Raw genomic sequence first — 24,669 nt, 5'->3', positions numbered from 1 at the left:
AATGCAACAAGAGATTCAAATGGAAACTGTGTTCAAACCATATTTTGATCCTTTGAATGCAAGTGATTCATCGAACAATAAACAATTCAACCCAACCGTCTATGCTCTACCTCAAAAAGCTTTCTCTTACATATTCCAGGACTGTTCATTAAAGCATGGAGCAGAGGTCGCGTTAAACGAATGTTGTCCGTCTATGACAATTTTTTTTTAACAATGACGGACAAATCTGAAAGCAATCCCTCATTTTGACAGATTAGAACAAACTCGGAACAGCGCCAAAGTTTCCCCGCAGCGAGGCTCCGGTGTTATGCCGTGTTATGCAGGCCCTCCAAAAAGGAAATTATACCGTTTCCAAACCTAACTGTGCCGTACAAATCATTGAAATGTCTGTGAGTTTTGGCTTCACGCTGTGCACGCTCCCGCGAGGTGCAGCAGCCATGCATAACACGGCGCATGTGAACTGTCCCCCCCCCGTTGACAGTTCACGAGCATGCTTTCCCCCCCCTCGTCAGAGTTGTGTAAAGGCCGACGGGTAATTCTGGATTTTGACGGAAGTTTTACGATCCTGTCCGTCAAAATGACGGGCAGCGAAAAAGTCTAGCGCAACCTCTGGCATGGAGTTAATTTCGGTAACTTCTGTAGTGTTGCAGTATCTGTCGACTGCTGAGTTGTGCACTTACATATTAATAATAATAATAATAATAATACATTTTATTTTTAGGCGCCTTTCATGACACCCAAGGACACCGTACATTTAAAAAAAAAAAATAAAAAAAATAAATAAAAATAAAAGCGAATAGGCAACAGAACAAGATAAAAACACAAACAGGAAATCATGGAGGAGCCAGTCAAGTGGACACAAATGAAACATATAATGGGGAGCACTACAGTGAGTAAGCAGATTTGAACAGGTGGGTTTTTAATTGGGATTTGAATATGGTGATGGTGTCTGACTGTCGGATGTGCGGGGGGAGGGAGTTCCAGAGTCTGGGAGCAGTGCAGCTAAAAGCCCGAGCACCCGTGGTGACGAGGCGTGGGGTGGTGACGGTCAGCAGACCAGCTGAGGAGGAGCGGAGGGAGCGAGAGGGGGTGTACTCCTGAAGAAGGTCAGCCAGATAGGGGGGGGGCAGGTTAGTAGTAGTAGGTTTTTGAAGTTGATACGGGATTGAACGGGGAGCCAGTGGAGTGGATATTAATCGGACACGTCTAGGTGTGGTTGTGTATAGAGGCTATGGAGAATCAAATAGACCCTAGCAACCATGCAGTGGTTGATAAAACATAAGATACTGTGTGGCTTGATCTTTGTGAGGAACTGTGTAACCTCTTCCTTTCATTGTATATGTGTTTCATGATGGCCTGTCAGAGCTGCTACACTGATTAGGACCCTTCACTGCTGCGCTCGATACACAACCTGCTGATTCTGCCAGTAGAAATATCTCAGGTTTTCAATCAACTCAAAACACGGACTGCTTCACGTTGTTTTTAACCGTAAAGACGACATTTATCGTTATTATTATCCAATTATACCCTCGTTCTGTTACTGGCTCAAGTAGGGCTTTGGTGGAACCTACATTTCAGTGTGATACCTTCTTTCTTTTGTGTTCAGATGACTCGGCAGCCGACGAGAAGACGGTACTCCACATCGCAGAGGAAACGGATGATGACATGTTGCCCGGCACACCTGCAGCACACACCACAGAAGACCTGTTCACGATCATTCACAGGTACACACACACACACACACACACACACACACACACACACACACACACACACACACACACACACACACACACACACACACACACACACACACACACACAGCCAACAGACATTTCAGTCATGCAGTGTACATACGTTCTATTATGTTTACCAATAATGATATTACGCAAGAGGCCTTTTCTTAAGAGGCTTTAGGACAAGTTAAAAAGTGCATTATAAAATGATTATCACGGCACGCGCAGTTACATCCGTCCTATTGCAACCCTTCTGACGAGAGATGCATTGTCTTGTTGAAAAGGTGAACAGCGGACAGAGCATAATGTTCCCTAGCAACGGCTTCACGTACAATGTGATGCTGCAAGACCGGCGGGTCCTTTTTTTATACTTTTCTTTTTTAGAATCTCTCTCAAGCACACACACACACACACACACACACACACACACACACACACACAACACGCAGAATCACAAGAAAAGCTGGTCTCTAGGCAACAAGTGTTCACGGTGTTACCCTCCTGTAAGGCTGCAAATAGCTTGAAAGGCAGCGAAGTAAAGGTGAAGGTGTGTTCATCTCTCACAAGAAAGGATGGAGTCCCTTCTGCAGTCACGCGCTTTAGAGGCTTTGAGGATGTGACTCGTTTAGTTTGAGGATAAAACCTGCCTACCGTGACCCATGGTGGGAAATGTACTGTGGTTATGATGCTTTATTTTCTTTTTTTAATTGTGTCTACCCCCATTTATATTGATTGTTTAAAGAATGCCTTTCTCTCGGCGTCCCAAAATGCTACCTTTTATGACAACTTTAATGCAGAGTATTTTTATTTTCCTTTCATTTCTATACTTAATCATGTTTTATTCATTGATCTAATTCCTGTATGTTTGCTGTGCACTGACGACAGATGTAAATACCTGTAATTAAAAGCTGAAATACTGACCTTTTGTCTCATATTCATCTTTTGATGTCAAACCCAAATGTTTTCAGTGTACACCAAAAATGAAGGAATTGGCCTTGCTGTTCCAGTAGTACTTTACATAATGATTACTTGTACATTAACATTATTTTCTTTAAAGGTCACCTACTATGCAAAATCCACTCTGATCAGATTTTGGCCACTTTATGATGTCATAAGTTTTTTTTGGCTTGTGTAACCATTAGCCAATCAGTAACCATGGTACACCCCCCCCCCCCCCCCCCCCCCCTTATCACCTGAATCTCCTCCTAGAGCACCATTATGTTGGTGGGGAGGGGCTCCTTATTTTCATCTAAATTAACAGACAGAGAATCAGCACTTTGGAAACAGGGCTGAAACAGAGGGGATTATGGGTAATGCTGCAATGATCCGTTTGGTGTTTCAGCCATCAGAGACAGGCTCTGGATATATCTGAGACCTGTGATATAATAGGGGACCTCGAATTTCGATACTCATGATGTTTTTCTTCTATTTGTCTAGGTCCAAGCGGAGGGTTCTTGGTCGCAAGGAACCGACGGACTCTTTCGGCAGCCGGCAGAGTCTTGTATCTCCGGTGAAGCACAGCAACAGCGGCAGCGACATCCGAAACATGACCTTAGGCAGTCAGAGGTCCAGCTCCCGCAACTGAGAACTTCATGGCCCTGCTTCAGAAGAAAGGCAGCAAGACTTCCGGCGGAGGCGCCAGAGTCTCTGCGATGGAGCTACTCAAAAGCACAAACCCTTTGGCACGGCGGGGTCACGGAGTTTACGTCTACTTCGCCGACAGCTGGCGAGGGAGGAGAGTACGGAAAACCCCACGATCAGTGAAGTTAACCAGGTTCGTTGGCTCTTGAGAAAGCTACCAGCCAATTCTACAATGCGCCACCCACTGAAGACGGGGCCTTCTGACCAACCAGATCGCTCCAACTACCGATCGACCATTTGCACTGTCCAATCGAATTGGAGCACATCTTTGGACCAAACGTCCCCCTACTATGGTTGAAGCGCTATCGTTCACTGTCCAATCAGTTCCTCTACGGAAGGAAGCAATCTGTGGAGAGCGAAACTTTATTTTTAATGAAAGATGGAGATTTTAAAGTTATGCTTCACAACTTCATCGGGGAAATGCTCAGTGCGAAGGCGGGACGATGAGATGGGTCGTTGGAGCAGAGAATACAAGGATAACCGGTGGACATCTTTACTCCTGGCTCCACTTTGGTGAAGACATCAAGGGTCCAAGATGAAGACAGAGGTTATTAGTGAATCCTTAAGCAGTTGTATTGATCCTCAAAGGTACCACAAATAAATCCAAATAATAATTGGAATAAAACACAAAAGTTGACTTCCAAACGATTCGTCCATTATTCAACCAAAACCCTCCAACCAGTAGTTGCTACGGCGACGACGCCAGTACACCTACATGAATGAACTGAAAGGTAAATAATGAATGGAGATGACGAGGCACCCGAAAGCCTGAACACGTGGGCGTCATGACTCTCCTTCTCCTCCTGGTTGCTGCAATCCCGTAGGAGGCATGATCATTTTCAGAGAAAGTCTTATTTTGGCGAACGACGCGCAGGATTTACAAAGAAAAACCACGTGGGGGCTTTTTGCCACCAACGATGACGCATGAGCATGTCACCGGTTATTATTTGTTGGCTGAATGTGAATGTGGACCTTTACAAAACATTCCACCGAGGCACCCTTCGAACGGAGGGACGTCTAAGCACTTTCTTTTTAACTCGCCGAACGGAGCGACGTTTCCACGGCGCGGTCGAAACTCATCAGTCTTTTGTTTTTCCTTAATCTCTTTTGTTCACCGTGCTAGATGGCCATACTGTACATGTTTCATTGGATTGTACTATATGTATCATGTACAAAGATAAATGTATCGCATCTATCAACGAATATCGTCTGTTGGCGGACACAAAGACTAACCGTAGTGTACGAAGCAGCTTGGACTACACCATGGAAGGAAAACACACACCCAAACACACACACATACGGACCAAGGACTAATGCCATGGAAGACGGAACAGACCAGAACATTGTGTGTGTGTGTGTGTGTGTGTGTGTGTTCGTAGGTGTGTGTGCGCTGGTCAAATCTAGCCTGTGGAGTTTCTGTACGGAGAGCATGAAGCAGGCCTGGTTATAAAACAGGGTCTTTATTCGTTGTTGGTCTCTGGTGACGGGACCAAAGGACCGTTAAAACCGACCAACAGACCAGAGGGGACCTCGCGGTGTGTATGTGTGTGTATCGTTGCGCTTGTGTACGTGTTCGTGTGCGTGTCATGAGGGGAAGTGCCAAGAAGAAAAGCGAGAAGGAGAGAGCGTCAATGTCCATTTGCCTGTTTATGTGTTTGTCCATCTTTGGGCCCATACTGTGCGTGTGTGTGAGTGTGTGTGTCGCTGTGTGTGCATCGTCACCCTGCAGTCCTTTCTTGAAGTAGGATTAGCATGAAGTTAGCAACCCCCGCTACGAGTTTTGAGTTCTGAAAATAGGTATTATTATCACTTTGTCACGCTAGATCTAGCCAGAATCTTTCTGTCCACACTGTCGCAAAGCTACGTTCTGAAACTGTGTGTGTGTTACCCTCCTTTGCGCAGGCTGTGGTCGAATGGCTCCATATTGCTTAGGACGGTTCCCATCGGAGTAACTGGGCCGTGTCTAAGTCGATGCCTTGATACGAGCAGGTTGAGGTCCTTGAACCCTTAAGAGAAGGAGCTTCAATGCTTCCATTCTCATCTACTTAGGGTGCATCGGACCATCCTTAAAGGTGGGGTAGGTCATTTTGGAGAAACCGGCTCGAGTGCGCTAGAATTTGAAAATACACAGCCGGAAGAAATCTGCCACTTCCTCACAGAGCCCCGCCTCCAACACACACGAACGTGACCCAATGAGGGCACGAGATCAGTCTGTGCCCAGATGGGAGGCTGACAGGCAGGTAGGCCGTCCAGTTACTTCAGCCGGCTCAGATGATTGGTCGTGCTTTTCACAGCGCCACGGCTTCCACAGATGATGTTTATTTATGGATTTGTCGTCAAAGCACTTCAGATATTAAGTGCTATCGGACGTTAAGAGGCATTCCATGGAATATAACAGTGTTCTCTCGAGAGCCGGGTTCTCAAACTGTACCGACCCACCTTTAAGGAAATAAAGAGGCGAAATGCACGATACTGTAGCAATTACATTCACGTTAGGGTCAGTAGGTGTTTTGGATTGCTATAATGAGTTCTCCTTTACATCGTTGTTTGACCTTGATGTTTCCATCAAGGTCAAAGAAAGTGGTTAGGAAAAGGAAATAGTTTGGACTGTTGGGTCGCAGCCTCTGCCACTTTCGTTTAAGAGGTGAGGTGGCAGCCTGTACCTCCTCTCCCCCCTCCTCCTTTAATCACTACGGGAGCTCTCAGTCCATCCGTCTCTCTGCGTCGAGCATCATCTCTCCTTCTCTCTCTCGTAACCTCTTGTTTTAGCACCTCTCTCTTCTTTCTTCGCCCAAATACGGCAAAGTCTTTCTGCTTTTGCACACAACGCCGCCTTTTGATCGCTTCCTCTGTTCACCTTCTCTCCATCCCCCATGTTTCGCGTTAACCTCCGCCCGTCCCTTCTTTTCCTTCCCTCCTTCTCTCTGCATGCAGTCTATGCATCTGCAGGCGACACGACACCGGATGAATGTCAATGAATGACTGTTAGGAAAATAGATGCTGTGCTTCGCAACAAAAAAACATCTCTCTATCACGCTTTCTGCCTTCTCTCTCTCTTGTTCTGTGTTTTTTATACTTTTTCCTTTGCGTATCCATGGAGTAAACATGGATGAATGAGTGGATGTGCACCAACACAGAAACAGGCAGGGTTTGAATGTGTTTTTTTCTGCATAAAGGACCTTTACTTTTGGACTGCGAACGAAACGCCGTGTGGTATTTGACCCCTCGCCGCCCTCCAGCTCTGGATCAGCGTGAGGACAGTCTGAGAATGTGGATTAGCAGCGGTTCAGCTCCGACACCTGACTTATCCGCTGCATGGATGGATGTGTGGAGGGAGGAGGGGTCCTTCCCTCTCTGGACTGGCAAGCTATCCCTCGGTGCTATTGAGTCAGAGCTCCCCCTAGTGGGCGAAAGAAGGAACAACCACACATAAGACAACAGGAGAGTAAAAAAAAGAACCGCCTTCACGTACATCTCTCTTCCTAGTCCTTCAGGTATTCCATCATCCTGAAACAAAAGATTTTAAAAGTGCATAAATTATCAATGACTAGTCAAGTGACGCTTGTTTTCAATATTTAGTGAATGAAAATGTTTTGTTTGCCTTGTATACTGAATTATGGGCGTGTTGCCGCGCCTACGCCTACTGTGTTCTTATTTTATATTATTACAATGATTTTTTTCAGCTGCCTTGGTAGCACACACACACACACACACACCCTTGCAAACCTTTGTTAAACGAACGATCGCCCGGTTAAGACGTGTTTGTAAATCTGGCGCCTCGAGATAACTGACCAGACACATGTCGAACTGAACCCAGTTAATTAAGCTCAAAGTACAGCATGGTGACAGAGACAGGAAACGAGTACAGTGTTAGGAGGGAGCGGACAATGATAACATGAACCGATTGTTATGAAGTCACATGAGGTGAACTAACCTCAGCGTTGTTTAACTTCCTGTGGAGACGATATATCCACATGGCACATTTGCTTAGTAGTAAAGCTGCAACCATTAGTCCGTTTATTGGCTTGTATAATTGAAAAATAATCGCCGATACATTTTTAATCGACAATTGAAGACATTTCAGTGCAAAAGTCGCTGATTTCGGCCTCCGAAATATGAAGTTGTGTTGCCTTTCTCAGTTTCATATCATCTTAAAGTGAATATTTGGCTTTTAGACGTGCAAAACAAGACATCACTTTGACTTTTGGACACTTTTGACTATTTTCTGACTGTTTATAGGCCAAACTAATTTTAAACTGAATTCATCCAGCTAAAACATGGACTAATTGATAAAGAGAATGACTGTTTGGCAGCACTAGAACAACATAGAGGTACAAGTAAAGAACACATGGGTACACTGGTAAAAAGCGTGTACCCCCCGTGTGAGGATACAATCATTTAATATTTAGAGAAATATGTAATTTCTTCACAGTTTTCAGACGCAGAGTTGCACTGGATGCAGACATACACTTATTGGTTAGATTACTGCCAACTTGGTGCCATATTTTTGATACTTTTTAGATTTTACTACCAACAAGCTTACAGACAATTGGAGCAATTAGTCGTGAGTGTATTTGGTTGATCCTGTAGCTCTTCACATACACACAATTACTAACCAATGGGAATATGTCTGCCATAAAGCAACTCTGCAACCATGAAAGTTCTGTATTAAATTCTCTGAAAAAGTTGACAACATATTATATTGAAAAATTACATTTATATAGAGTGTGAAAAGAGTGCTGACACTAGAAATATATTGAATATTTAATCCCTTCCTCAGGAGGAGGGGAGGTGGACACGAGGGCGTGGAGCACAGGTTTGATTCGGCTCAACGTGGGGATTACCACGCGGAAAATTACACTTCCCCCGTCAACGTCTCCTCCACCTCTTCCCTCCTTCCTTCTCAGCTGTCGTGTGACTCAGCGAGTAATCATGTTAAAAGCTTTTCCCCTCTCTCTCACTCTCTCGTCTGCTGCCCTGCAACGGGATGAAAGGAGATCGCTTTTTAATTCATTCCTTATTTTATTTTAGTTGCAGATTCAGAGAAAAGTGTTAAATTGGAGTGTCAAAAAATAACTTTTCTCCGAAGCCAACATAAAGATCTATCTGATGTTGGTTTGAAGAACATGTTTACAGTCATGTGTTAAAGACAATGAATAGAGCCACTTAGATGACACGAAAGACAACCCAGAATAAACAAATCAAACATCCCTTCTTTGAGCCAAACAAAGTCAACCACCATTTTTGCAGAAACAGCTTTAAATAAGTCAATTGTTTAACTCTTTTTGACAAATATATCCCAACAAAGCACAAATGCTTCAAAATAAACTGTTTGATCCCAGTTTTAAGACGTTTCATTAAAAAAACATGCGGTCCAGCTTCATGAGAGAGTGAAAGACGGTGAAAAAAGAAAAGAGGGGTGACTGTTGCATATTTGGGCCAAAGAGTATCTTGCATTTGTTTGTCAGGGTGTGCCAGACGGGTGGGGTTAACAGTGTTTGGACGTGTCAGGGGTACTTTGGAGTAGGAATGAAACTGATGTCTCTTTTGCCGCTAAACCCCACCCGCCTGTCACGCCACGTTGAGTAAAACAAACCCGCCCATGGGTCTGAACAGGCAGCTTGTGAAGAGATAAGATAATTAGAAAGAGAGACAGAGCTATTGGAATTATTCTATTTTTGTTATTCCTCATTGAAAAAGACATATTTAAAGGAATATTCCGTGTATGTATTGAATAACCTGTTTCCCCCATCCAGCGGTGTGTATCTGCGCGGAGGCGTCACACACAAACGCTCCCCCCCGCAGCCACGCATCGCCAATGTGATGAAATTATTATATCAGTATAAATAAATTATTTTTTCTTGCTTAAAAAAAACTGGGTGTTTTGATTGTTTGCTTTCCTGCTGTTGTGAATGCTCTCTGCCCTCATGGTCTCAAGGTTCCTCTCTGAATATGATCAGAGATGGCAAAAGTACACACCTCAAGTAGAAGTACAGATACTCGTGTCTAAAAATACTCTGGTAAAAGTAGAAGTACTGACTAAACTTCTTTACTCGAGTGAAAGTAAAGACGTTTTGAAATGTACTTAAGTAGAAAGTACCCATCACTAGCAGCTGCTTTAAAGAGTACCTGACCTCCCTTTATATTAATAGAACATAATGTCATTGTTAGCTAATGAATGTTTCCATGCTGAACAACGGCAACATGACAACGTTTCCATTGGTCCCTCTTCTTTAGAGAAGACCAGGAAGTGATGGATACACGGATCGTGTTCCAACCAATAGGCCGCAGTGACTCTACAGAATAATGATCACGCACCAACACACATTCAGACTAAAGGAACCAGCTGGTTGGGAAATGAGAGAAGTAGAAAGTACAGGTATTTGAGTTCAACATGTGAGAAGTAGAAAGTACAGGTATTGAGTTCAACATGTAAGAAGTAGAAAGTACAGGTTTTGAGTTCAACATGTGAGAAGCAAAAGTACAGGTATTTGAGTTCAACATGTGAGAAGCAGAAAGTACAGGTATTTGAGTTCAACATGTAAGAAGTAGAAAGTACAGGTATTTGAGTTCAACATGTAAGAAGTAGAAAGTACAGGTATTTGAGTTCAACATGTAAGAAGTAGAAAGTACAAGTATTTGAGTTCAACATGTAAGAAGAAGAAAGTACAAGTATTTGAGTTCAACATGTGAGAAGTAGAAAGTACAGGTATTTGAGTTCACATGTTGGCTGCACAGGCTGGGATCGAACCCACAGCCTTCTGGTTGAAAGACGACCGCACTCCCTCGCAGCCACAGTCGCCCGCACTTAAGTTTAGCAGTTTATTTGCCCGATCCAGACGGTCTTCCCGGTTATTGGACCTTCAGTATTCTCTAAGTTTTAATGCTAGTATTCTCTTTCTCCTTTCAGGTCTCTTTCAGGCTCGAGCACAGCAACCGGTACCACAGTGATTGAATGTATGAAAGTCAGAGGTAGTTCGGAGTCCCTGCTTGCTTCTCCCTCGACCTCCAGAGCAACATCGCCCTCACAACTCTCCATGGAAACTGACATCAAAGCATTCTCGCCCTTCAAACCCCCAGGACTTATGTCGCCATCAAGTGGCTATTCCAGCCAATCAGAGACTCCCACCCCTACTATTCCGCTCAGTCACATGGCAGGTCACGGGACATTAGGGTGTAAGTTGCGTCCGAAGATCCCGGAGAGGAAATCATCTCTTCCGTCGCCCAAGGACCCGTCTGCAAGGTCTAGATTGTCCTTTGAGATGCCTGGGAATGCACATCTAGAGCTGTCATCAATCAGGCCAAAGCCAAAGGCCAGCAGAAGACATTCGGACACCTCGACTGCAGCGAAACCCGGAAAAACCAGCTCCTCACAAGCCTTGCCTGTTGTTACCCAGAATGAGCTAAAGACTATTCGACTGCGCTCTGTCTCTCGTGGTGACTTGGAGGACTGCCCTGATGGGGCGTCCGACACCATAGAAGAAGAACAGCATGGCCGTGACTTAGGGGAAGACCCCAGCCCGCCACCCACCCTACCGAAACCCAACCCCCTGTCGCTGTCAAGCCCCCGTTGCCAAAACGGCCCATAAACCTACTCTTTAAGTCTTCTTCTCCTTGTTCCACTTCCCCCCAAGCTCTCGAATCACCTCCTGGCTCACCTGTGGATCGGCCTGTTCCCCTAGGCAACATCTACAAAGTCATGAGAAAACCCAAACCCAAAAGACCTTCACCACAAGCAACAAGTCCCTCTGTTCCACCAGATTATTCCACTTATGAACATTCATTCCTGCCCCAGTCCCTCTATGACCTCCCTCCTCTTCCAGACCCCCAGCCTCTTCTGGAAGACCCGGCGATGGAGCCAGATTTCGATGTTTACCCAGAGATTCGTCCCGGTCCTGGGGACGGAGGCTCACTCCCGTCTCACTGCAGTAACGAGGAGGGCCCAGAGCTCCAAGACAGAGCAAGACCCTCCCTTCAAGAATGACAATCTCCTGTCTGTCAGAGCTGTCGGACAAAAAGAAACCCAAGGTGAGGAAGACATCTCTCAGAAAATGCTTACTATTCAAGATTCAAGCTTTATTGTGCACGTTAGCTACGGTGTAGATATGGCAATGAAAGACTTAAGTCACAGGCTCATCCAACAGTGCAACATGAATAATATATATAGGACATAAAACAAATAAAACTGTTACATGTGCAAGTAATACAATAAAAAGAGTCTATATACAAGTAAAGGAAATATGATATATGTGACCCGCTCTATCGAAATCAGTCGGATGTCGCAACGGCTCATTTCAAAATCAACTTGGATTTGCGTAAAAAAATAGTTGTTCGGGTGTTTTGTTTGATTTTAAACAAACAAAGTCTTGGCTTTCAGAATATGAAACTTTTATTTCCAAAATCACACGATAAATACATTTTGAAGCTTGTAAAGGGACGAAGACACCTCTCGCTCGCCACTCTGCTGTTCCGCAGCGCCGCCCCCCCTCCCTCCGGCTGACATTATGAATGAAGGCGTATAGTCATCATAGATGACACGGCAGGGTCCGTTACAGTTTGTTTTCATCTGATTTAAATTAAACAAAGTCTTGGCTTTCAGAATATTAAACTTGTTTCGGCAAATTCAGATGATAAATACAACGTTGAAGCTTCGGCATAATTACAAGCGTAGAACGGAGTAGCTTCACGTCACAGCAGGCACAACAACAGCCGGTGTTTCTCGTGAGTGTTTTCCCCGGGAAACAAACAATACATACAAATGCAAAAATACACAAACACCACACACGTATACACACACATTCGAGAGCTTCCCCCAGACCAGTAATCAAAACGAAAGTATCTTCCCTCCGTAGTATTTTGATCATTTGCTAACAACCAATCAGATCGATGGATTCCAGAGAAGAGGAAACTTTGAAGGCCTTTTTCTCAAAACGATGACTCGGTGACAGTCGTTATATAATGTGACATATGTTGCTTAATATTTGGAGTACAGCAACAATCCTGATATCATTAGAAAGCTAGGAATCTCCTCTTTCCAGCAGTGTATACAACTCAAAATGTGTCTTCGGGTCAATGCGACTGATTTCGACGGAGCAGGTCACATATAGATAAATAATTAGCATGATGCTAACGGATGAATGTTTATGGATGTTCTTTACAGAGTGCAGGTGTTTAATAGTCTTATGGCCTGTGGAATAAAACTGTCCCTGAGTCTGGTGGTTTTACTGCTGACAGAACAGTTTGTGGCTGGGGGTCTTTTGTAATCCTTTGGAGTGTCCTTGTGGTCAATGTCATTCAGATGAACTTATTTCGTTCCTTTCCAGGTTCCCCCTCCAGTCCCGAAGAAGCCGAATGTCCTTCTTCTTCCCTCAACGGTCCATTCCTCGACCAATGGGAGCACGGACCGTCAGACCCCTCAGGCCGAGAGTCCCGTGGGTCTTCGCTCTCCCGTAGGAACGTTCTCCCCGGAAGAGTTTCCCAGTTCTCCTAGTGTTCTCGATATGCTAGAACAAGATGAGAACCACTTAGGAACCGACGAGGAGAGTTCAAAGGAGTCATCGCTTCATTCGTCTCTGCAGGACTCCTCCCTCACAGAGCTAGGAGGGAAGATGGCCAGCACTGAGATTGGAGCAGGTAACTTTTTTGAGAAATATCTGCATTCTAGCGTCACGGTTTATCAAGAGATGAAGTCGTAGTTTAATATTCTGCATTATGCATGACTCAACCGTATATTAAAGATGAAGCCGATCAGATAAAGCTGAAGAACGTCTGTTTGAGAAGCATTTGGCTTGAAAAACGACTGTTGCTCGGGTAGAACCGCATTGCAGTCAGCTTGCAATCACAGCATTTAAAACGGATTACAAATTGAAGTATGAGGATCAGCATGTCCATAACCTAATCATGCTAATCAGATGCGGTGCGTCCCAAACCTCCACATTGCGTCCAAAGCTTTCGTTTGTCAAAGCGTTTTCAAATGCAACAAGAGATTCAAATGGAACTGTGTTCAAACCATATTTTGATCCTTTGAATGCAAGTGATTCATCGAACAATAAACAATTCAACCCAACCGTCTATGCTCTACCTCAAAAAGCTTTCTCTTACATATTCCAGGACTGTTCATTAAAGCATGGAGCAGAGGTCGCGTTAAACGAATGTTGTCCGTCTATGACAATTTTTTTTTAACAATGACGGACAAATCTGAAAGCAATCCCTCATTTTGACAGATTAGAACAAACTCGGAACAGCGCCAAAGTTTCCCCGCAGCGAGGCTCCGGTGTTATGCCGTGTTATGCAGGCCCTCCAAAAAGGAAATTATACCGTTTCCAAACCTAACTGTGCCGTACAATCATTGAAATGTCTGTGAGTTTTGGCTTCACGCTGTGCACGCTCCCGCGAGGTGCAGCAGCCATGCATAACACGGCACATGTGAACTGTCCCCCCCCCGTTGACAGTTCACGAGCATGCTTTCCCCCCCCTCGTCAGAGTTGTGTAAAGGCCGACGGGTAATTCTGGATTTTGACGGAAGTTTTACGATCCTGTCCGTCAAAATGACGGGCAGCGAAAAAGTCTAGCGCAACCTCTGGCATGGAGTTAATTTCGGTAACTTCTGTAGTGTTGCAGTATCTGTCGACTGCTGAGTTGTGCACTTACATATTAATAATAATAATAATAATACATTTTATTTTTAGGCGCCTTTCATGACACCCAAGGACACCGTACATTTAAAAAAAAAAAAAAAAAAAAAAAAAAAATAAATAAAAGCGAATAGGCAACAGAACAAGATAAAAACACAAACAGGAAATCATGGAGGAGCCAGTCAAGTGGACACAAATGAAACATATAATGGGGAGCACTACAGTGAGTAAGCAGATTTGAACAGGTGGGTTTTTAATTGGGATTTGAATATGGTGATGGTGTCTGACTGTCGGATGTGCGGGGGGAGGGAGTTCCAGAGTCTGGGAGCAGTGCAGCTAAAAGCCCGAGCACCCGTGGTGACGAGGCGTGGGGTGGTGACGGTCAGCAGACCAGCTGAGGAGGAGCGGAGGGAGCGAGAGGGGGTGTACTCCTGAAGAAGGTCAGCCAGATAGGGGGGGGGGCAGGTTAGTAGTAGTAGGTTTTTGAAGTTGATACGGGATTGAACGGGGAGCCAGTGGAGTGGATATTAATCGGACACGTCTAGGTGTGGTTGTGTATAGAGGCTATGGAGAATCAAATAGACCCTAGCAACCATGCAGTGGTTGATAAAACATAAGATACTGTGTGGCTTGATCTTTGTGAGGAACTGTGTAACCTCTTCCTTTCATTGTATATGTGTTTCATGATGGCCTGTCAGAGCTGCTACACTGATTAGGACCCTTCACTGCTGCGCTCGATACACAACCTGCTGATTCTGCCAGTAGAAATATCTCAGGTTTTCAATCAACTCAAAACACGGATTGCTTCACGTTGTTTTTAACCGGAAAGACGACATTTATCGTTATTATTATCCAATTATACCCTCGTTCTGTTACTGGCTCAAGTAGGGCTTTGGTGGAACCTACATTTCAGTGTGATACCTTCTTTCTTTTGTGTTCAGATGACTCGGCAGCCGACGAGAAGACGGTACTCCACATCGCAGAGGAAACGGATGATGACATGTTGCCCGGCACACCTGCAGCACACACCACAGAAGACCTGTTCACGATCATTCACAGGTACACACACACACACACACACACACACACACACACACACACACACACACACACACACACACACACACACACACACACACACACACACACACACACACACACACACAGCCAACAGACATTTCAGTCATGCAGTGTACATACGTTCTATTATGTTTACCAATAATGATATTACGCAAGAGGCCTTTTCTTAAGAGGCTTTAGGACAAGTTAAAAAGTGCATTATAAAATGATTATCACGGCACGCGCAGTTACATCCGTCCTATTGCAACCCTTCTGACGAGAGATGCATTGTCTTGTTGAAAAGGTGAACAGCGGACAGAGCATAATGTTCCCTAGCAACGGCTTCACGTACAATGTGATGCTGCAAGACCGGCGGGTCCTTTTTTTATACTTTTCTTTTTTAGAATCTCTCTCAAGCACACACACACACACACACACACACACACACACACACACACACACACACACGCAGAATCACAAGAAAAGCTGGTCTCTAGGCAACAAGTGTTCACGGTGTTACCCTCCTGTAAGGCTGCAAATAGCTTGAAAGGCAGCGAAGTAAAGGTGAAGGTGTGTTCATCTCTCACAAGAAAGGATGGAGTCCCTTCTGCAGTCACGCGCTTTAGAGGCTTTGAGGATGTGACTCGTTTAGTTTGAGGATAAAACCTGCCTACCGTGACCCATGGTGGGAAATGTACTGTGGTTATGATGCTTTATTTTCTTTTTTTAATTGTGTCTACCCCCATTTATATTGATTGTTTAAAGAATGCCTTTCTCTCGGCGTCCCAAAATGCTAACTTTTATGACAACTTTAATGCAGAGTATTTTTATTTTCCTTTCATTTCTATACTTAATCATGTTTTGTTCATTGATCTAATTCCTGTATGTTTGCTGTGCACTGACGACAGATGTAAATACCTGTAATTAAAAGCTGAAATACTGACCTTTTGTCTCATATTCATCTTTTGATGTCAAACCCAAATGTTTTCAGTGTACACCAAAAATGAAGGAATTGGCCTTGCTGTTCCAGTAGTACTTTACATAATGATTACTTGTACATTAACATTATTTTCTTTAAAGGTCACCTACTATGCAAAATCCACTCTGATCAGATTTTGGCCACTTTATGATGTCATAAGTTTTTTTTGGCTTGTGTAACCATTAGCCAATCAGTAACCATGGTAACCCCCCCCCCCCCTTATCACCTGAATCTCCTCCTAGAGCACCATTATGTTGGTGGGGAGGGGCTCCTTATTTTCATCTAAATTAACAGACAGAGAATCAGCACTTTGGAAACAGGGCTGAAACAGAGGGGATTATGGGTAATGCTGCAATGATCCGTTTGGTGTTTCAGCCAATCAGAGACAGGCTCTGGATATATCTGAGACCTGTGATATAATAGGGGACCTCGAATTTCGATACTCATGATGTTTTTCTTCTATTTGTCTAGGTCCAAGCGGAGGGTTCTTGGTCGCAAGGAACCGACGGACTCTTTCGGCAGCCGGCAGAGTCTTGTATCTCCGGTGAAGCACAGCAACAGCGGCAGCGACATCCGAAACATGACCTTAGGCAGTCAGAGGTCCAGCTCCCGCAACGAGAACTTCATGGCCCTGCTTCAGAAGAAAGGCAGCAAGACTTCCGGCGGAGGCGCCAGAGTCTCTGCGATGGAGCTACTCAAAAGCACAAACCCTTTGGCACGGCGGGTCACGGAGTTTACGTCTACTTCGCCGACAGCTGGCGAGGGAGGAGAGTACGGAAAACCCCACGATCAGTGAAGTTAACCAGGTTCGTTGGCTCTTGAGAAAGCTACCAGCCAATTCTACAATGCGCCACCCACTGAAGACGGGGCCTTCTGACCAACCAGATCGCTCCAACTACCGATCGACCATTTGCACTGTCCAATCGAATTGGAGCACATCTTTGGACCAAACGTCCCCCTACTATGGTTGAAGCGCTATCGTTCACTGTCCAATCAGTTCCTCTACGGAAGGAAGCAATCTGTGGAGAGCGAAACTTTATTTTTAATGAAAGATGGAGATTTTAAAGTTATGCTTCACAACTTCATCGGGGAAATGCTCAGTGCGAAGGCGGGACGATGAGATGGGTCGTTGGAGCAGAGAATACAAGGATAACCGGTGGACATCTTTACTCCTGGCTCCACTTTGGTGAAGACATCAAGGGTCCAAGATGAAGACAGAGGTTATTAGTGAATCCTTAAGCAGTTGTATTGATCCTCAAAGGTACCACAAATACATCCAAATAATAATTGGAATAAAACACAAAAGTTGACTTCCAAACGATTCGTCCATTATTCAACCAAAACCCTCCAACCAGTAGTTGCTACGGCGACGACGCCAGTACACCTACATGAATGAACTGAAAGGTAAATAATGAATGGAGATGACGAGGCACCCGAAAGCCTGAACACGTGGGCGTCATGACTCTCCTTCTCCTCCTGGTTGCTGCAATCCCGTAGGAGGCATGATCATTTTCAGAGAAAGTCTTATTTTGGCGAACGACGCGCAGGATTTACAAAGAAAAACCACGTGGGGGCTTTTTGCCACCAACGATGACGCATGAGCATGTCACCGGTTATTATTTGTTGGCTGAATGTGAATGTGGACCTTTTACAAAACATTCCACCGAGGCACCCTTCGAACGGAGGGACGTCTAAGCACTTTCTTTTTAACTCGCCGAACGGAGCGACGTTTCCACGGCGCGGTCGAAACTCATCAGTCTTTTGTTTTTCCTTAATCTCTTTTGTTCACCGTGCTAGATGGCCATACTGTACATGTTTCATTGGATTGTACTATATGTATCATGTACAAAGATAAATGTATCGCATCTATCAACGAATATCGTCTGTTGGCGGACACAAAGACTAACCGTAGTGTACGAAGCAGCTTGGACTACACCATGGAAGGAAAACACACACCCAAACACACACACATACGGACCAAGGACTAATGCCATGGAAGACGGAACAGACCAGAACATTGTGTGTGTGTGTGTGTGTGTGTGTGTTCGTAGGTGTGTGTGCGCTGGTCAAATCTAGCCTGTGGAGTTTCTGTACGGAGAGCATGAAGCAGGCCTGGTTATAAAACAGGGTCTTTATTCGTTGTTGGTCTCTGGTGACGGGACCAAAGGACCGTTAAAACCGACCAACAGACCAGAGGGGACCTCGCGGTGTGTATGTGTGTGTATCGTTGCGCTTGTGTACGTGTTCGTGTGCGTGTCATGAGGGGAAGTGCCAAGAAGAAAAGCGAGAAGGAGAGAGCGTCAATGTCCATTTGCCTGTTTATGTGTTTGTCATCTTTGGGCCCATACTGTGCGTGTGTGTGAGTGTGTGTGTCGCTGTGTGTGCATCGTCACCCTGCAGTCCTTTCTTGAAGTAGGATTAGCATGAAGTTAGCAACCCCCGCTACGAGTTTTGAGTTCTGAAAATAGGTATTATTATCACTTTGTCACGCTAGATCTAGCCAGAATCTTTCTGTCCACACTGTCGCAAAGCTACGTTCTGAAACTGTGTGTGTGTTACCCTCCTTTGCGCAGGCTGTGGTCGAATGGCTCCATATTGCTTCGGACGGTTCCCATCGGAGTAACTGGGCCGTGTCTAAGTCGATGCCTTGATACGAGCAGGTTGAGGTCCTTGAACCCTTAAGAGAAGGAGCTTCAATGCTTCCATTCTCATCTACTTAGGGTGCATCGGACCATCCTTAAAGGTGGGGTAGGTCATTTTGGAGAAACCGGCTCGAGTGCGCTAGAATTTGAAAATACACAGCCGGAAGAAATCTGCCACTTCCTCACAGAGCCCCGCCTCCAACACACACGAACATGACCAATGAGGGCACGAGATCAGTCTGTGCCCAGATGGGAGGCTGACAGGCAGGTAGGCCGTCCAGTTACTTCAGCCGGCTCAGATGATTGGTCGTGCTTTTCACAGCGCCACGGCTTCCACAGATGATGTTTATTTATGGATTTGTCGTCAAAGCACTTCAGATATTAAGTGCTATCGGACGTTAAGAGCATTCCATGGAATATAACAAGTGTATCTCGAGCCGGGTTCTCAAACTTACCGACCCACCTTTAAGGAAATAAAGAGGCGAAAATGCACGATACTGTAGCAATTACATTCACGTTAGGGTCAGTAGGTGTTTTGGATTGCTATAATGAGTTCTCCTTTACATCGTTGTTTGACCTTGATGTTTCCATCAAGGTCAAAGTAAAGTGGTTAGGAAAAGGAAATAGTTTGGACTGTTGGGTCGCAGCCTCTGCCACTTTCGTTTAAGAGGTGAGGTGGCAGCCTGTACCTCCTCTCCCCCCCCTCCTTTAATCACTACGGGAGCTCTCAGTCCATCCGTCTCTCTGCGTCGAGCATCATCTCTCCTTCTCTCTCTCGTAACCTCTTGTTTTAGCACTCTCTCTCTTTCTTCGCCCAAATACGGCAAAGTCTTTCTGCTTTTGCACACAACGCCGCCTTTTGATCGCTTCCTCTGTTCACCTTCTCTCCATCCCCCATGTTTCCGTTAACCTCCGCCCGTCCCTTCCTTTCCTTCCCTCCTTCTCTCTGCATGCAGTCTATGCATCTGCAGGCGACACGACACCGGATGAATGTCAATGAATGACTGTTAGGAAAATAGATGCTGTGCTTCGCAACAAAAAAACATCTCTCTATCAACGCTTTCTGCCTTCTCTCTCTCTTGTTCTGTGTTTTTTATACTTTTTCCTTTGCGTATCCATGGAGTAAACATGGATGAATGAGTGGATGTGCACCAACACAGAAACAGGCAGGGTTTGAATGTGTTTTTTCTGCATAAAGGACCTTTACTTTTGGACTGCGAACGAAACGCCGTGTGGTATTTGACCCCTCGCCGCCCTCCAGCTCTGGATCAGCGTGAGGACAGTCTGAGAATGTGGATTAGCAGCGGTTCAGCTCCGACACCTGACTTATCCGCTGCATGGATGGATGTGTGGAGGGAGGAGGGGTCCTTCCCTCTCTGGACTGGCAAGCTATCCCTCGGTGCTATTGAGTCAGAGCTCCCCCTAGTGGGCGAAAGAAGGAACAACCACACATAAGACAACAGGAGAGTAAAAAAAAAGAACCGCCTTCACGTACATCTCTCTTCCTAGTCCTTCAGGTATTCCATCATCCTGAAACAAAAGATTTTAAAAGTGCATAAATTATCAAGATGACTAGTCAAGTGACGCTTGTTTTCAATATTTAGTGAATGAAAATGTGTTTGTTTGCCTTGTATACTGAATTATGGGCGTGTTGCCGTAGCGCCTATACTGTGTTCTTATTTTATATTATTACAATGATTTTTTTCAGCTGCCTTGGTAGCACACACACACACACACACAACCTTGCAAACCTTTGTTAAAACGAAATCGCCCGGTTAAGACGTGTTTGTAAATCTGGCGCCTCGAGATAACTGACCAGACACATGTCGAACTGAACCCAGTTAATTAAGCTCAAAGTACAGCATGGTGACAGAGACAGGAAACGAGTACAGTGTTAGGAGGGAGCGGACAATGATAACATGAACCGATTGTTATGAAGTCACATGAGGTGAACTAACCTCAGCGTTGTTTAACTTCCTGTGGAGACGATATATATCCAACATGGCACATTTGCTTAGTAGTAAAGCTGCAACCATTAGTCCGTTTATTGGCTTGTATAATTGAAAAATAATCGCCGATACATTTTTAATCGACAATTGAAGACATTTCAGTGCAAAAGTCGCTGATTTCGGCCTCCGAAATATGAAGTTGTGTTGCCTTTCTCAGTTTCATATCATCTTAAAGTGAATATTTGGCTTTTAGACGTGCAAAACAAGACATCACTTTTGACTTTTGGACACTTTTGACTATTTTCTGACTGTTTATAGGCCAAACTAATTTTAAACTGAAATTCATCCAGCTAAAACATGGACTAATTGATAAAGAGAATGACTGTTTGGCAGCACTAGAACAACATAGAGGTACAAGTAAAGAAAGACACATGGGTACACTGGTAAAAAGCGTGCTACCCCCCGTGTGAGGATACAATCATTTAATATTTAGAGAAATATGTAATTTCTTCACAGTTTTCAGACGCAGAGTTGCACTGGATGCAGACATACACTTATTGGTTAGATTACTGCCAACTTGGTGCCATATTTTTGATACTTTTTAGATTTTACTACCAACAAGCTTACAGACAATTGGAGCAATTAGTCGTGAGTGTATTTGGTTGATCCTGTAGCTCTTCACATACACACAATTACTAACCAATGGGAATATGTCTGCCATAAGAGCAACTCTGCAACCATGAAAGTTCTGTATTAAATTCTCTGAAAAAGTTGACAACATATTATATTGAAAAATTACATTTATATAGAGTGTGAAAAGAGTGCTGACACTAGAAATATATATTGAATATTTAATCCCTTCCTCAGGAGGAGGGGAGGTGGACACGAGGGCGTGGAGCACAGGTTTGATTCGGCTCAACGTGGGGATTACCACGCGGAAAATTACACTTCCCCCGTCAACGTCTCCTCCACCTCTTCCCTCCTTCCTTCTCAGCTGTCGTGTGACTCAGCGAGTAATCATGTTAAAAGCTTTTCCCCTCTCTCTCACTCTCTCGTCTGCTGCCCTGCAACGGGATGAAAGGAGATCGCTTTTTAATTCATTCCTTATTTTATTTTAGTTGCAGATTCAGAGAAAAGTGTTAAATTGGAGTGTCAAAAAATAACTTTTCTCCGAAGCCAACATAAAGATCTATCTGATGTTGGTTTGAAGAACATGTTTACAGTCATGTGTTAAAGACAATGAATAGAGCCACTTAGATGACACGAAAGACAACCCAGAATAAACAAATCAAACATCCCTTCTTTGAGCCAAACAAAGTCAACCACCATTTTTGCAGAAACAGCTTTAAATAAGTCAATTGTTTAACTCTTTTTGACAAATATATCCCAACAAAGCACAAATGCTTCAAAAATAAACTGTTTGATCCCAGTTTTAAGACGTTTCATTAAAAAAACATGCGGTCCAGCTTCATGAGAGAGTGAAAGACGGTGAAAAAGAGAAAAGAGGGGTGACTGTTGCATATTTGGGCCAAAGAGTATCTTGCATTTGTTTGTCAGGGTGTGCCAGACGGGTGGGGTTAACAGTGTTTGGACGTGTCAGGGGTACTTTGGAGTAGGAATGAAACTGATGTCTCTTTTGCCGCTAAACCCCACCCGCCTGTCACGCCACGTTGAGTAAAACAAACCCGCCCATGGGTCTGAACAGGCAGCTTGTGAAGAGATAAGATAATTAGAAAGAGAGACAGAGCTATTGGAATTATTCTATTTTTGTTATTCCTCATTGAAAAAGACATATTTAAAGGAATATTCCGTGTATGTATTGAATAACCTGTTTCCCCCATCCAGCGGTGTGTATCTGCGAGGAGGCGTCACACACAAACGCTCCCCCCCGCAGCCACGCATCGCCAATGTGATGAAATTATTATATCAGTATAAATAAATTATTTTTTCTTGCTTAAAAAAAACTGGGTGTTTTGATTGTTTGCTTTCCTGCTGTTGTGAATGCTCTCTGCCCTCATGGTCTCAAGGTTCCTCTCTGAATATGATCAGAGATGGCAAAAGTACACACCTCAAGTAGAAGTACAGATACTCGTGTCTAAAAATACTCTGGTAAAAGTAGAAGTACTGACTAAACTTCTTTACTCGAGTGAAAGTAAAGACGTTTTGAAATGTACTTAAGTAGAAAGTACCCATCACTAGCAGCTGCTTTAAAGAGTACCTGACCTCCCTTTATATTAATAGAACAATAATGTCATTGTTAGCTAATGAATGTTTCCATGCTGAACAACGGCAACATGACAACGTTTCCATTGGTCCCTCTTCTTTAGAGAAGACCAGGAAGTGATGGATACACGGATCGTGTTCCAACCAATAGGCACGCAGTGACTCTACAGAATAATGATCACGCACCAACACACATTCAGACTAAAGGAACCAGCTGGTTGGGAAATGAGAGAAGTAGAAAGTACAGGTATTTGAGTTCAACATGTGAGAAGTAGAAAGTACAGGTATTTGAGTTCAACATGTAAGAAGTAGAAAGTACAGGTATTTGAGTTCAACATGTGAGAAGTAGAAAGTACAGGTATTTGAGTTCAACATGTGAGAAGCAGAAAGTACAGGTATTTGAGTTCAACATGTGAGAAGCAGAAAGTACAGGTATTTGAGTTCAACATGTAAGAAGTAGAAAGTACAGGTATTTGAGTTCAACATGTAAGAAGTAGAAAGTACAAGTATTTGAGTTCAACATGTGAGAAGTAGAAAGTACAAGTATTTGAGTTCAACATGTGAGAAGTAGAAAGTACAGGTATTTGAGTTCAACATGTAAGAAGTAGAAAGTACAGGTATTTGAGTTCAACATGTGAGAAGTAGAAAGTACAGGTATTTGAGTTCAACATGTGAGAAGTAGAAAGTACAGGTATTTGGTTCAACATGTAGAAGTAGAAAGTACAGGTATTTGAGTTCAACATGTAAGAAGTAGAAAGTACAGGTATTTGGGTTCAACATGTGAGAAGTAGAAAGTACAGGTATTTGAGTTCAACATGTGAGAAGTAGAAAGTACAGGTATTTGGGTTCAACATGTAAGAAGTAGAATGTACAGGTATTCGTGTTCAACATGTGAGAAGTAGAAAGTACAGGTATTTGTGTTCAACATGTGAGAAGTAGAAAGTACAGGTATTTGGGTTCAACATGTAAGAAGTAGAATGTACAGGTATTCGTGTTCAACATGTGAGAAGTAGAAAGTACAGGTATTTGAGTTCAACATGTAAGAAGTAGAAAGTACAGGTATTTGAGTTCAACATGTAAGAAGTAGAAAGTACAGGTATTTGAGTTCAACATGTAAGAAGTAGAAAGTACAGGTATTTGAGTTCAACATGAGAGAAGTAGAAAGTACAGGTATTTGGGTTCAACATGTAAGAAGTAGAAAGTACAGGTATTTGAGTTCAACATGAGAGAAGTAGAAAGTACAGGTATTTGGGTTCAACATGTAAGAAGTAGAAAGTACAGGTATTCGAGTTCAACATGTAGAAGTAGAAAGTACAGGTATTTGAGTTCAACATGTAAGAAGTAGAAAGTACAGGTTGAGTTCAACATGTAAGAAGTATCAACATGTATTGAGTTCAAATGTAGAGTAAAGTACAGGTATTTGGGTTCAACATGTAAGAAGTAGAAAGTACAGGTATTTGGGTTCAACATGTAAGAAGTAGAAAGTACAGGTATTTGGGTTCAACATGTAAGAAGTAGAAAGTACAGGTATTTGGGTTCAACATGTAAGAAGTAGAAAGTACAGGTATTTGGGTTCAACATAAGAAGTAGAAAGTGAAAAGTCGTCAGAAAAATAAGTAGTGGAGTAAAGTAACGAAGTATTTGTACTCCACTACTTCCCACCTCTGCTAATGAGTTTCCTGCAGAGGCAGCAACACTTTAGTTAATTGGCTGTTTCTATCTGACGCTGACTAAAACCTCTTGATCCGAAGTTTAATCATTACTTACTTACTTAGGACCTTTTGTCTTCAAGCTGGGGTAGAGAAC

The 24,669-nt window shown here is 43.8% G+C and overlaps 1 protein-coding gene across 1 annotated transcript in view; it reads left to right on the top strand.

Annotated features, from left to right (window-relative positions):
* Positions 1-22,567, top strand: part of nhsl2 (NHS-like 2) — a 48,851-nt gene extending 26,284 nt beyond the window's left edge. Inside the window, exons 8-15 of the mRNA XM_071206630.1 lie at positions 1,607-1,724; positions 3,174-3,313; positions 8,158-8,299; positions 10,288-10,935; positions 11,333-11,405; positions 12,701-13,010; positions 14,953-15,070; positions 16,521-22,567. Of these exons, the coding sequence (XP_071062731.1) occupies positions 1,607-1,724; positions 3,174-3,313; positions 8,158-8,299; positions 10,288-10,935; positions 11,333-11,405; positions 12,701-13,010; positions 14,953-15,070; positions 16,521-16,845 (1,874 nt within the window). The 3' untranslated portion in view covers positions 16,846-22,567. The remainder of the gene's footprint in view (positions 1-1,606; positions 1,725-3,173; positions 3,314-8,157; positions 8,300-10,287; positions 10,936-11,332; positions 11,406-12,700; positions 13,011-14,952; positions 15,071-16,520) is intronic.
* The last annotated feature ends 2,102 nt before the right edge of the window (positions 22,568-24,669 follow it).

Source organism: Pseudochaenichthys georgianus, chromosome 18 (assembly GCF_902827115.2).
Source record: "Pseudochaenichthys georgianus chromosome 18, fPseGeo1.2, whole genome shotgun sequence".
Classification (NCBI taxonomy): Eukaryota; Metazoa; Chordata; class Actinopteri; order Perciformes; family Channichthyidae; genus Pseudochaenichthys; species Pseudochaenichthys georgianus.
This window is presented reverse-complemented; position numbering and strand designations above follow the sequence as displayed.